General features: G+C 40.9%; 1 protein-coding gene and 1 long non-coding RNA gene across 2 annotated transcripts; both read right to left on the bottom strand.

Annotated features, from left to right (window-relative positions):
* Window positions 1-4,673: 4,673 nt before the first annotated feature.
* On the bottom strand, window positions 4,674-5,512 carry LOC131002934 (F-box protein At2g32560-like; the record flags this gene model as incomplete). The annotated part of the gene is made up of 4 exons (XM_057929425.1): window positions 4,674-4,925; window positions 5,108-5,166; window positions 5,251-5,330; window positions 5,408-5,512. Coding segments are annotated over 4 exons (282 nt in total), but the record flags the coding sequence as incomplete, so codon positions are not given.
* Window positions 5,513-5,945: 433 nt separating this feature from the next.
* LOC131002926 (uncharacterized) lies at window positions 5,946-7,550 on the bottom strand. Its single transcript, XR_009094468.1, has 4 exons — window positions 7,048-7,550; window positions 6,734-6,964; window positions 6,408-6,514; window positions 5,946-6,318 (listed from the first exon to the last, which is right to left on the bottom strand). It is a non-coding gene; the product is annotated as an uncharacterized LOC131002926 (long non-coding RNA).
* Between the last annotated feature and the right edge of the window lie 7,586 nt (window positions 7,551-15,136).

Raw genomic sequence — 15,136 nt, 5'->3', positions numbered from 1 at the left:
ACTGAATCACCAACACCTAAACTAGAAGGTTGATAGTAGATCAGTACCTGAAGGAAATAGACGGACGGATGCTTCTTTCACTCTTCAATGGAACAGTTCTTTACAAACGCCAAAACATACAGGTAAAACTTGAGAGAAAAGATGGATCCCTTCTACTATTACAGACATGCTATTTATAAGAGACGGAGAGGGAAGGGTAAGATTGTCTTTTCCTTCATGGCACGTGCTCGGTACGTCCTTGGCGTCGTTGTCACTGGTGGTTGTCCTTGCTCCAACGGCCTTGCAGCTTTTGTACCCTTCAGAAGGTAGTTGGGAACTTTTCGCTTGTGCCGCTATCTTTAGGTGTTGAAGCCTGCGCTGTTTTCTCCACGGAATGCTGGTGTTGCGCCGCCTTCTCTTGGAGCGGTGATGACTGCGCTGCTTCTTCAAGGGGTGGAATGACTGCGCTGCTCTTTCAAAGGATGGATGACCGCGCTGCTCCTTCAAGGGGTGGAATGGCTGCGCTGCTCTTTCAAAGGATGGATGACTGCGTTGCTCCTTCAAGGGGTGGAATGACTGCGCTGCTCTTTCAAGGGGCACTGGGATCTCCGTTCTTTGTCCTGCATTGTTAGTTTTCCTATTTTGTGCGATAATCATTAAGGTAGTAGATACTTCACATTGGTAACATATGGGATACAGGTCGTATGCTGCGCTGATGAGGACCTTATCCCTCATCAGTACCAGTATAAATAAGTAGCCAAGAAAAACTATTTCCATCTATACTGCAGCCTAAACCAACGACTCGTCCTAGAGTCATCTCGGCTGTGATCAGTTTATTTCTCTTAAAGTTATTCCAATTATATGGTCTTTTGTGATCTACAACACACCATATAATCTACTTATATAGAGATAAAATGACATACATATGCAATCATGAACACAATCAGATAGGAGATTAAATAGTGAACTTAGGAAACATTGTATACAAGCATAAAACGTTCTTGCTTTCAGTATACAAATCTGTTGGGAACTTTATGGAATATCCTAATCCTTTATTTTGATGATACCAAAATCCATAGGCTTTATTTGTAATAGAATAGAACTGTTCGAACTCAAGTGTTAGAGTTCTTTTCTAGTTTAGTTGTTGTTCTGAAGACTGAAGAACGGAGGACTGGAGGCTGAAGACTGAAGTTGCCAACTGAAGTATCAGTTGAAGAATCAGTCTTAAACTGGTTACTTAATGTGTGCCATGTGGAATCAGCGGACTGATACTAAAGTCAAGTATCAGTTAGACTTTCTTCCTCAGACTGAATCTCCAACGTTCAAAGGAAGCCACGTACTCCAAAAGTACAGCCGCATTAAATGCAGAGATCTTAGGAACATCCTTTCTCTGCAGAGGTCATTCCTATTTGGTGACTACTTTATCAAAGACGTCGCATCTCCTGCTCTTCAACATAGCCGTTCTCACCAAACAAGGAACCTCGAAGATTGAAGCCTCAGCCCAAGTTCGAATTACTTTCTAACGGAAGAAATCTTGAAGACCTTCTCCGCCAATGGATCTATTCAAGACCTCTCCAATAAATAGCGCTCGAGGATCACTTTAATCTTCACCGATTCAACAACACAAGCTGAAGCTCTGCCAAAATTGCGTCTCAGCCCAAAGCTCAAATTCTCAAAGCTTGAATCGAAGAAGAGAATTCCAAAGCCAAAAATCAGTCACTGCTGATTACATATATTCTTTTAGACCTCAGGCAAACCTCTGTTTACCCAGAGCCTAGGTCAAAACTAGCTCCAAAGAACTTGTTCTTTGAAGTTTAGTTGGCAAGATTTCAAACCTCCCTTCGACCGATAGAATCGAGTGTTTGAGTTGAAAAGGAGTTTAGGAAGGTACTCTGACTCCGTGAAATCCTAGTGCCAGTTCGTGTTAGGAGTGAGAAATCCAACAAGGTGTGTTGGTACTGAAGATTGGATCTTCAGTTGATTCGGTTGTGTGCACCCAGCAAGCACAGGGATTTGATTTGATGTGCACCCGTAAGCACAAGCATCGGTTTGCAGTGCACCCGTAAGCACTTGTAGAGTGAAGTTTTCGGTCTGATCAACCGACCGTGGATGTAGGAAGTGTTTTCCGAACCACATAAAAATCTCTGTGTTATTTACAACATTCAGTTTTACTTTTCTACTTGTGTTCTTACTTTGATAAACTGAATACTGATTAATTGCAAAAAGAAACTTAAGACTAACAACGTGCTCAACAAAGGCTATTGCGAAATAAAAGTATTTCCGCTGCGTATGTTATCAGTCTGACTGATCTATCTTCTGATAGTCAGGAAGATTTATAACATCTCTGTTTTTATCGAACCCGACTGAAGCCTTACGTGCATCAGTTAAGTTCTTGTGACTTAACTGATAACTCCTTACTGAAGAGTCTTTCAGTATCATTCGTCAACCCTATTTTGATCAAATCTCTTTTCAATAAATAGGTGTGTGTGTGTGTGTGTGTTTGAGTTTAAAGTTTTGTTTTGATCTCTGTATTGAGATCCATCTGATTTCGAAAAATAGCATATAGGTGTATTCTCCCCCCCCATACACCTATTCGAGACCCTCCGGACCTAACAATTGGTATCAGAGCAGGTTGTTCGCAAGAACAATTCTGTTTCTGATTAGGTTCTAATTGAACTAGATCCTTTTTCTCAAAGGTCTCAAAAACTTCTCGCTTTCAAAAAGTGCTTGCTATTTGCCCTATCTGTTGTTACCTGTTCTCTCTTTTTTGATAGAGATTAACAACAGCAGATTATCCTCTCTACCTATGTTTAGTGTTGAACAATACGACATATGGAAGTTTCGGCTTGAAAGCTTCCTCACCGCCCAACTTTGCCGAATGTGGGAAGTCATCACCAACGGACCAATCATCATCGACAAAATTGTCAAAAGAGTTACTGTTGACCCAGCTCGGGATCCATACAATGAGATCCAAATCAAGCAAAAGGCAGACTTCACCACAGAAGAAAGGATGCAAGATGAGCTAGACAAACTCGCCAAAAGCATCATCTCCGGCACAGTTCCAGAAAAGCATGTCACCAAGATCATCAAGTGCAAAACTGCAAAGGAGATGTGGGACATTTTTGAAAGAATGTGCATCGGATCCGAGGAAATAAAGGAGAACAAGCTGTCCATAGCTTGTCAGAAATTTGACTACTTCCTCATGCTCAAGAATAAATCTGTCGACGAGATGGAACTCAGATTCAACCAGATCCTAAACGATGTTCAATCCATCTCGAAGGACAAGTACACTCAATGATAAATCAATTTGAAGATTCTTCGAGCACTTCCACGAGAAGATTGGCAGATCTATTCAATTGCTCATCAGAACAAGCCTGGAATCAAATGAGTTCGACATCCAGAGAAATCTTGGAATCAAGAAGGCTGGAAGATCAGACGAAGATGGTCCATCAACCTCAAGAGGAGCAGCACTGAAAGCTTCAGCAAGAGAAAGCAAGAAGAAGACAAAGGAACCAGCGGAACTCAAGCCTGAGGACTTCTTCAGTCAATATGCTTTGTTGACTAAAAGATTCAACAAGATAGAGTCCAAATTCTGCAAGTACAAGAGGGTCCACAAGCAGCACTACAAAGGGAAGGAAAGAGAAAGCAACTCCAGATATTCTACTGATCGAAGCGGAGAAAGAAAGTCAACCGCTTTCGACTTGAAAAATGTGGAATATTTTGGATGCAAAAAGAAAGGGCACTTTCGAACTGAATGCCCTGCAGTCTGAGCGCAAAAAGCTGAAAGCCAAGAAAGATCGCAAATATCCGAAGATGAAAGCGATGGTTGCTGACGATGCAGGATCTTCCGGAGAAACATCACAATCATCCGACTTCAACTCTACCAGCTCAGATGATGAGAGCCAACCCCTGATGGCCAACGAAACTGAAAGCGTGGCCGACAACAGCTACGACAACAGAATGAATGGCTCAGAGGTAAACTCTCACTCAAAAACTCCTTATACTGCTAACTCCCTGGTGTTTTCAGGAGATCACTCAGAATCTGGAGAAAGCTCAGCCGATGAAACTGACGAGTTCGATCAGCTCATGACTGATCACTGTCAGTTGAGGAAAATGTTCGAAGATCACCTCAAGCAGAATCATAAAATGGAAAAGAAGATCAATGATGAACAAGCACTACTAAAAAAAACGCTGATACGTAACGGTAAATTTCCGTTATGTATGTACCAAAACTACTGTTGTATATAGTGGTGTTAAGTATGAGGGCGCTCATACATAACGGTCATATACCGTTACCTATACTATGTATACATAACGGTAAATGAGATATACGTAACACTTTAATTACCGTTCTATATAAATGTAATACATAACGGTAAAATCTGTTATAAAATGTATTTTTTCCGTTATGTATTGTAACTATACATAACGATTTTTTATATTTTACATAACGGTTAATTACCGTTTTCTTATGATAGCAAACATAACCATTTTTCACCGTTATAAAATTTATTTTTTCCGTTATAAAATATATTTCTTACGTACTGTGTGTAGTTGTTATACATAACGTTTTTTTGAATTTTACATAACGATCATTTCTGTTATCTTTTGTTATGAAACATAATAGTTGTTTTTTTTGCCTATTTTTATAATTTCCCAAATATAAATTATACAATAGCCTCAAACACAACAAATACTACAATCTAAAACATATATTATATAAATAATTAATCATCCAAACATTGTACTAAAATAAACATTGTAATAAAATTCTCATCCGAAGATAATCAAAATGCTAAGTACAATAGTTCTATCTAAAGTCAAAAGAAAACAAAAATAACATTAAAAAAAAAACTACCATAAACCAATATGCCCATACAACACCTTACGAAACTAACTCTGTCCATGTCAACACCACTCAATAGATCCATGTACAGCAAGAGTACCTGAGATTGAGAGTCATTCACGATAGCTTTCAAGTTTCAACTAATAGCTAACATGAACAAACAAGCAGACAACATTATAATTTTATAATCCAGTTATGCCATCAATTTTGCTGTTGTAGGAAGAAACTTAGAACTTTTAACTCATATTAAAAAACTAATAATTGATATCTTCAATAACTTACAAAGTAGGTGGATGTAAATAGACTTACTTAGGAGATTCTTGTATAGAAGGTTTTTATATCTGCAATCATCAAATTTTGACACTCAAAACCAAATGTACCAAAAAAGAATGAGCAAGATTTTGAAGGCTAATGTCGATCCATACCTAGCAACAAAATTGTCTGAGGTTGAACCATAGCTTAATTGTGTGTCATAACACGAAAGCATAAATCCCACATGCCCATTCTGCACATCAAAAAATTACAAAAATCAGAAAAATGTTTACATCAAGAAAATTCCATACACAAGTATTGAAAAATTACCCAATTTACCTCTCTGTTGAAAACCTGAGCTGGAAACCAGAATTTTCCACTTTCAAGAGCGAGATAGCAAGACATGAGTGAGTTATGTGGTAAAGAAGTATTTTTTTATCCTCCATCTCTGATTTAGACCTAGACCTGAAAAGGGTTGAGAAGGGCAAGAATTTGCTTATTTTTTTAGTGAAATGCAAGAATTGAAGAGCCCTCTGTGAAGGAATCTGAGATTGCCATTCTCTGTAAGCAACATCACCAATGGCTTCACCGCATTTCCGTTTCAAGAGCTTCTGCCATAGATGGTCACTTGTGCACCTCCTAAACAAGCCTTTTTTATCAGCAAGAATCTCATTAACAAGCCTATTATGCAAGAATCTCTTAAACAAACCTTCTATACAAGAATCTCCTAAACAAGCTTATTATGGAAGAATCTCCTAGGTATGTCTATTATGTATACAAGAATCTCCAAATAGAATTTTAGTTGTTACACCCAAATAACATACTATTTAGTTTAGATTACATCGGGGGTACTGGAATAATAGTAATTCAACATTGAAACCATTTGTAATGCTTAACATATTGATAGCCTAGATTACAAGTATGACAAGTCAATTATGACACAAAACCAGCTAGAGTAAACTTATTGACCTCGTTAACAAGGCTCGAATCTGAAACAGATGACATCCAAGAAAAACAAAGTGCTATGCCTTCATAGATTATACATATGAGTTCATAGATGATCAAGTAACAGGAAAGTTCATGGTTTTTAGAAGAAAATATACATATTTCCATAAATTTTCCACAGTAAAATATGAGCAAAACAGGAAAGCAAACAGGCATCTGACCTTCACAATAATGATAGCTATGACACCGACAACAATAAGGAATAGGAGAGCCATGATACACCGATCAGTTGCAACCTAATTAAGAAACCAAAGTACGTTAACTTGTATAATAAAAATAATTAGGCATATGACAGCAGAAGGATGTTCACTAGAGAGATGCTCACCTGCCTACCAATTTTCTTAACTAGCTTTGAGGCGTTCTTAATTGAAAAATGGATTGAATCCAGCTCATTGTTGAACCTAAAATCGTATAGTTTTTGGATTCAGAATCCTAGTACACAAAAGTGATTACAGAACTTTATGAGCAAATTAATCATACAGAAGATTTTCCCCCACCTAACAATAATGGAAATTGAGATAAGGGATTTTGTTGCCCTGAGTTCAAATCAAATCTCCAAACAACATAATAAGATAAAACGACTAAAAATTCTGAAGCATTGAAGTAAATGTAGATAGGTAGTATGGTACTAATAGAGTTGAGAAGAATGACCAGAAGAAGCCACAAAGTCCCTAAAATGCTCACTGCTGGCCACCACGAGCAAGCCAGCAGCATCCCCGCCAGCGCATTTCAACTCCTGGGCGGCGCCTCCCTTCCTCAGTTGCACCTCCGTCTCCTTCATCATCCTCGCGATTTCCTTATTTTCCGGATTCTCCCTCAATAACGCCTCACAGTCCTCCACGCAAGCCGCCCATTTCTCAATTTGAAAACCATTGCAAATCACTGCTCCGATCCAAAACAAGAAAATAATAATAAGATAAACAAACTTGGAAAATTATGGGGAGAAAATTGCGTGAGGGCCTCACGTGGAGGTGGCTGAGTTCAGCGGATGACGAGGTCTGCTCCCGGCAGACCTGATGCGTGTGCGGCGCCGATGCGTCTGCTCGCGATTCCTGCTACTGCGGCATCTGATCGTTGAATCGCCTCGCGCCGGACCGATTGAGGCAAGGGAAGAGCATTCGCCAGATCAATTGAGGCAGAGGGAAGGCTCGCATTTCCTGCTACTGCGGCCAGCGTCTGATTGTTTGAATCGCGGTGGCCGTCTGGATTCTAGCGAGGCAGGGCGCAACTTGGCCTTGGGGCGACTGGCGAAGCTCAATCCGGCCTCCTTTACCCACGCCACGGCCACCGAGAAAGGGGGCCAATGGGCACACGGCTGGGGTGAGGGCGGCGTGCGGTGGCATGCAGAAGGAGCGGCGCGGGTGGCGGCGGACTGATGCGAGAAGGTGAAGGGAAGGCGGAGGGAATGGGAGGGGGAGGATGCGAAAACCCTAGATGGGAATTGGGAACTAATTTGATAGGCCTAGGGGTTAAATGCCAATTAAAAGAATCTATTTATTTTTAAAATATAGTATTTTATAATTAAAAAAACTGATTAAAAATAAAATAAAATTAAATCGTGATCTCTTTTTCGATTTTGGCTATTTAAATTACTTTTCTTCTTTGTGTGATTTTTTTATCTGTTTAGTTCAAGTCCTTTTAGAAGCCATAATTAATTTTTTAAAGTGTTTTCTATTTAGTTTAAAGTATAATATATTTTACTTTTAATTATTTGAATGATAATTCAAAATAAATTGTTTACATTTATTTTAATTTAATTATTAATATTGACGAAAAAATATTTGAATAATAATATTAATCACATTTTTAATAATTCTTATTTTTTACTATAAACTGATTTTGCCAAAATATAAATGTGACTAAAAAATAAAAAATAAAAGATGTTGATAGATAACAATAGCGAATAACAGTTGGAACTACCGTTATAAATGTACGCTCATATATAACGATTGTCTTAACGTTGAAACAACCGTCATTAAATCGACATTAATACATAACGATTGGGTTAACGGTTCAGTAGCACTGTTATATATATGATAAATAGATAACGCTATTACGTAATGCTTAATTTGATACTATTATAAATACATTTAGATAACAGTACATACATAACAGAGGTCCATAAAACCGTTATGTATATTCAAAAGTGCGCTCACACATAACGGTTTTTGACCAAAACCGTTATGTATGAACCGTTATCCCTATTTTGATTTTTAGTAGTGAAGCCAAGAATCAGATCTACTTTCCGGATGAAACTTGTCTTGATCAACTGATCATGAAGAACAGTCGACTGGAAGAGAAACTCAGAGTTTCTAATTCAGAGTGTGACAGAGCATCTCATGAAATCTAAAGGCTCACAAACTGGAAGAAACAGTCAAGGACTGCATGATGAAGTCTCCCATGATGTACAACTTACTTTCCTTCAAAAGGCATCGTTGAAAGCATTGGAGGGAAAGTTTCTCCAACTGATAAAGGAAAGAATATCATGATCGAAGAAGCAGATGTCACTTCAGAAGAATCAAGAGATCATGATATGGATGAAGTTCGAAAACGTAAGCTGATGGCAAGAACAAATGTTCCTCCTCCAAAAATTGGGCAAGGAACATCGGGACTCAAGAAGAATCTTCCTCAGCAGTCCAAAGGGAAGAACAATAACATCAGTCATAAACTGAAATCAGTTCAGTTCCTAAAAGAACAACATCCATGGAGACAAGCTATGATAGGTCCAGACGAGCCAAACGCCAATCACGACGACAAGCAACTGCACCTCATATTACTCATGTTCCACAACATCAGTCAAGTCTCCAACAGTCAAGAGTGACTCAAGTATCTCAAGGGAGATACTCTGTAGAGCAAAGAAAACCTCAACAACTCATCAGACAAAGCTTCTACAAGAGTGAGGTTCTCAAAAGGAAAGCTCAACAGAATATTGCTCATGTGCCAACTGAAGCACCAACCACTTCAGTCAAACAACCAGCAAAGCGCAAGAGATCAACACCAAGACCAGTTTTGAAGCAGATATGGGTTCCAAAAGGAACACTAGCTAACAATGAAGGACCCAAACATTGATTGGGTACCTAAAATAACTCTTCCTTGCAGGTCAAAAACAGGAAACACAAAAAGAATGAAGAAGTTAAAGCTTCAATCAGAACATGGTATCTAGATAGCGGCTGTTTGAAGCACATGACGGGTTACAAAGAATATCTAACTCAATACGTTGAGAAAGCTGGATCAAAAGTTGCATTCGGAGATAACTCAATCGGAGAAATAAAAGGCTATGGTGTGCTCGACATGGGTAACGCCAGTATCAGTATTGTTAGCTTTGTTTCTGGTCTAAAACATAATTTGTTGTCTGTGAGTAAATTTTGTGACAACGGTTTCGCAGTGAAGATCAAAAAGGATGAATTCACTGTCAGAAACAACCAAAGAAAAGTGGTTCTGAGAGGGATCAGACAAGGAAGTCTCTACGTCGTCTCATGGGAAGACAGCCCTCCAGAAACATGTCTCATCAGCAAAAGCAGCTCGGAGCTCAACTGGTTGTGGCACAGGAGACTCAACCACCTCAACTTCAAAACGATCAACAAGCTTGCTAAACATCAACTGGTAGAAGGTTTACCTTCTATTGTGTTCCAGAAGAAGCAAGAATGTAAAGCATGTCAAAGAGGAAAGCAGACCAGGACGTCATTCAAGTCAAAGTCACGACACTCATCTGAAAGAATTCTTCAACTACTTCACATGGATCTGTTTCACCCAATCTCTCCCAGAAGTTACAACGGTAGGAAGTATACCTTAGTTGTTGTGGATGATTACTCACGATATACATGGGTTATCTTTCTCTACACCAAGAGAGAGACACTACTGGAATTATCAAAGCTGCTGAGAAGACTAAGCATTGAAAAGGAAGTCAACATCATGAGCATCAGATCAAATCGTGGGATTGAATTCCTCAATACTGTCATTCGTGACTATTGTGAGGAACAAGGAATCAGTCATCAAACTTCTGCAGCAAGGACTCCTCAATGAAACGGAGTAGCAGAAAGAAGAAATAGGTCTTTGAAGGAAGCGGCAAGGACGATGCTAGCCGAATCAAAACTCTCTTAGAAGTTTTGGGCCGAAGCAGTCAACAACGCATGCTACACGCAAAATTGCTCCTTCCGCACTCAAAGACATGGGAAAACTCCATACGAGCTATGGAAGAACAGGAAGCCTTCAATCTCATATTTTCATGCTTTCGGTTCTAGGTGTTTCATCCACAACAATGATAAGAGGAGATTAAACACCTTTGATAGCAAGGCTGATACAGGAATTTTTCTTGGATATTCTGGAACTGAACGATCCAGCAAAGCCTATCTAGTATTTAACTCTCAAACTCTTTGTGTTGAAGAAACACAACATGTTGTTTTTGATGAGTCTACTGATGATTTCAGGAAATAGAAAACTGAAAGAAGTGTTGAGAACACTGAAGTTTCCAAAACTGAAATTAACAACACCGAACCTTCTACAGTCTTGGTGTGGGGACTAGGAAAAGAAGAAGATACTGAAAAGCTTCAGTATCAGAAGATCAGTCAAAGTTCTGAAGCTCAGACTGGATCCACTACAGATGGCATCAGTCAAGGGGGAACTCCAGCTGCCAAAGATCAAGTTGAACCTGCTGAAGCAACTCCAGTTCAACACTCCCCAGCTCAAGAAAATACACAACAATTCAGAACCATTCTGACTGAAGAACCTCCACCATCACCAGAAGAGATCAAGAAGTATCGAAGATGGTTTGAACTCCATTCAAAGGAGAACATCATTGGAGAACCATCAGACAGTGTAAAGACTCGAAGATCAATGTGCAATCTCATCTTTGATATCAACCAGATCTACATCAACGAAGATAAGAACTTCAGCTATTTCTTATCATCAGCAGAGCCCAAGGACGTTGAAGAAGCTCTAAAATCCACTCAATGGGTCATCGTAATGTAAGAAGAACTCAATGAATTCAATCGGAATTCAGTTTGGGAGCTTGTGGATCGACCAGAAGATGCAAAGGTGACTGGTTTGAAATGGATTTTCAAAAACAAGAAAGACGAATAAGGAAATGTTGTGAGAAACAAAGCAAGGCTTGTAGCAAAAGGTTACAGTCAAGAAGAAGGAATCGACTACGATGAGACTTTTGCCCCAGTTGCCAGATTGGAAACAGTCAGACTCTTCTTAGCCTTCGCATCTCACAAAGGATTCAAGGTACACCAAATGGACGTGAAGTGCGCATTTCTCAATGGAGTACTCTCTGATGAAGTCTACGTGGAACAACCTCCAGGTTTTGAGGTTGCAGGACCAGAAAAGGTGTACAAGCTGAAGAAAGCGCTCGATGGCTTGAAACAAGCACTAAGAGCATGGTATGATACTGATGAGCCCAGGTTTGTGCTCTATTTTTGTGTGTGTTTCAAGTCTAGATCGAGTCTTTTTCCTTGTGTTTGTGTCGTTTGGTCGCCTGGGAGGGCGTAGTTCAATGGCAGGGACCAGCTCGTGGGAAAGAGGCCAAAATGCCAGAGAAGCGGAGTGCCAGAGGATTCAAAAGAGCCAGAAGAATCAAAGCCGCCAGCGGAATCAAAGTGCCAGAGCAGCGAAGTCGGCTTCGCCAGAGAAATCAAACTGCCAGCGGAATCAAAGTGCCAGAGCAGCGAAGTCGGCTTTGCCAGAGGAATCATCCGAGCAGCGGAATCATCCGAGTAGTGAAATCAGCCGAGCAGAGGAATCCTCCGAGCACTCCAGGGGTCAAAAGTGCTGTCACCTCTCGTGAAAGAGGTATGTTCCAGAAACAAAGGAATTTTGGAGCAAAACCATCCCTTATGCCCATAAGTACCGCACGAGAGCTGGCAGGCAAGAGAAGGAAGGAAGGCAAGAGAAGACGGAGGCACAACAGACGGGCGAGGAAGGAATGCAAGTGGGAGTCCGAGAAAGGCGGAAGGCGGCAGCTATCCAAAAGAGACCGATAAGGCCAAACCAACGCCTTATCCAAAAGGAAACATATCTTCACGAAGATTAGGTCTGAAAAAGGATAAGCATCTCCATGCTTGCATGGATCCGGCCGCACGTCATGGGCTGGGCCTTCGAACCCTAATGACTCCTATAAATAGCCGACGAGCTTCTTAAGCCAAGGGTGCTGAAATTCCGTTCTGTTGTGCATTGTTTGAGAGTTGAAGCTAGCCCAGGCTGTGGGCATAATCTCGTACTTTTCTGTTTATGATTTGCACGGCACTTTCGGCCGTAGGTACTTCGATTTTCATTTAAGTAACTTCAATTCCAGTTATGTTTTCCTTTACATCTTTTGCTTATGTTATTTACGTTATGGTTGGCTAAGTTTATATTCTGATTTGGGAAAGATGATCTAAGCATGAATGAATAAACTCGAGAGGTCTAATTTGGGCATAAAAACTATATGAGCATATTCCCAATACACTAGGTTTGATTCAAAAAAGGTTGTAACAACTTGGTTAATTAATTGATCACTAGTTAACTAGGAAGTTCTGACTACAAGTAATAATTTGGGCATAAGGCGAGTTGCCATCGACCTCCAAAATAGTACAACTGGTGTTGGAGCCGTGACTGCTGTGAAATATCGGCGTAAGAGTCAAGTGGGTCTATCTAATTCTTAAAGCATTCTGGGCAAAGCACAACTAGCGATAGGCCATCGCAGAGAGCGTGGATGTTGCCCGGGGTAGTTGATTTCCATTAGCTGACCCTTCTAAGGGATCATAAACTGAAAGGATAGATTGGTCAAGGGGTTTGTTGTGTGCGTGACGAGTGACAATATGGGCACAACAATTCTTATGCCTATAACCACTGGTATGCGAATATAGTGATTAATCTTTGCACCAATGATAGAGTATTAATTCATGTTTAGTGATTCAAACCCAAGTCAGAATTGTTTTGTTATTTGATTTATCTACTTTGTTATTTCAGTTTAGGTTGGATACCCGTTCTGCCCACAACCACGTTTTGGTCAGAACACTGCAGAAAACAAAACCCTTTTAGTGACACCTTTGCAGGAGAAGTTACTGCTCAGTTCCCTGTGGATTCGACTCTGGACTTACCACTAGCTAGTCTAGTTGTGGGCACAGGATTATTTATTTGCACGAAGCTCAAACGACAGCTCCGTCAGATACTCTCTCTGAGTATCTTGTTGAACAAGAATTCAAGAAAGGATCTGTGGACAGAACTTTGTTCACTCTCAAAGAAGGATAAGATCTTCTACTTGTTCAGATTTATGTCGATGACATAATTTTCGGATTCAAATCCGAACGCATGTGCAAGAAGTTTGCTGATATCATAACCAACAAGTTTCAGATACCCATGATGGGAGAAATGAATTTCTTTCTTGGACTACAAGTCAAGCAGACCAGCGAAGGAATACCGATCAATCAGTCAAAGTACGCCAAAGAACTGATCGTCAAGTTCGGTATTCAGCACATGAAATCAGTCAAGATCCCAATGACAACAGGACCCTTCGAGACATGATGTTCCCAAGCAACCTGAATCTCAGGCCGTCAGCAATAGTGTTACCCGAGATCACTGGAAATTGGGAGTTGAAGCATACACTAATCCAAATTTTGCCCAAGTACAGTGATATGCCCGGGGAAGACCCTTAAAGGCATTTACAAGACTTTGAGATGGCGTGTGGAACAGTGCGCACCGCAAGCCCAGCCCTTGGCGAGTACATCCGACTCCTCACTTTTCCGTTCTCTCTATTAGAAGGAGCGAGGGAGTGGTTGTACGATTTGCCCGAAGGAAGCATTCGGACCTGGCAAGAGCTGCAGAGCAAGTTTTTAGAGCGATACTTCCCAGCCGCCCGAATCCAAAATTTGAGGACTCGAATAAGTAACATCAAAATGGGGACGGGAGAAATCCTCTATGAATACTGGGGAAGGTTCAAGCAGATGTTGGCCAAATGCCCACAACACCAAATACCGGATCATGATCTTATTCGGTATTTCGTGGGAGGACTCCGAAGGTAAGATAGGCAATGGTTACACGCTGCATGTGGAGGATCGATCTTAAACAAATCTGCAGCGGAAGCTTTCAAGCTCATAGCCGACATGGCAGAGGAATCGAGAGATGAGGAAGGGACTATGGTCAGAACTTCTCCGGTGCCGGTTCCTTCTGCCCAAGACGAAAAGTTGGACAAGCTTTGCAACATGTTCGAGAAATTTATGACGAATCAAGGAACACCCAATCAAGGGATTCCCAACATTCGTAAGCCTGTGAAGGCATGCCAGCTTTGCATGGCAAATTCACATGCAACCGATGAATGTCCACAACTTTTCGAAGATGAAGAGCTTAATGCTATTGGGCAACAGCCAGGAGGAAACAACGGAGGGCAGAACCAGAAACCTTTTGAGCCCTACAGGCAGCAGTACAACAATCAAGGATGGAGGCAACATGAGAACCTTAGGTACGGCAACAACAACTTTTTGGGGCCAAACCAAGGGCAGACGAGTAACCCACCACAATACTCGCAACAACCTCAACAGGGAAGAGGATCCTCCCTATCAGAGCTCGTGCATCAAATGGCCCAACAACAAATGAAGTTCCAGCAAGAGACCGAAAAGTTCATAATGGAGACGAGAGGAGAAATGCAGAATGTGAACTCCCAACTATCACATCTTGCCCAAGCAGTCGCCAGACTTGAAAGCAAACAAGGGACACTCCCATCCCAAGTGGAGGTGAAGAAGGTGAATGCCATGACACTCAGAGGAGGAAAGGAGTTGCCCGAGGTTGATAAGGAGAAAAATAAAGAAAAGCCGGAGATCAACGAGCAAGTCGGAATGGGATCAGCAGATGAGGAAGAATTCGCCCAAGAGAAAGAGGCAAAGCGAAAGGCGACAGGGAAGGGTAAAGAGAAATCAAGCCAGACTGAGCCCAGACTCCCCTTCCCAGACAGAATGGCCAAGGAACAAGAGAATGAAGAATTAACCGAACTGGTTAAAATCTTCAATAAGGTAGAGGTCAATATACCCCTTTTGGTCGCGCTACGCTCTATGCCCAGATGTGCAAAATTTCTCAAAGAAC

This window comes from Salvia miltiorrhiza, unplaced genomic scaffold, assembly GCF_028751815.1.
Source record: "Salvia miltiorrhiza cultivar Shanhuang (shh) unplaced genomic scaffold, IMPLAD_Smil_shh fragScaff_scaffold_39, whole genome shotgun sequence".
Lineage (NCBI taxonomy): Eukaryota > Viridiplantae > Streptophyta > Magnoliopsida > Lamiales > Lamiaceae > Salvia > Salvia miltiorrhiza.
Note: the sequence above shows the minus strand (reverse complement) of the source record. Positions and strands in the feature narration are given on the sequence as shown.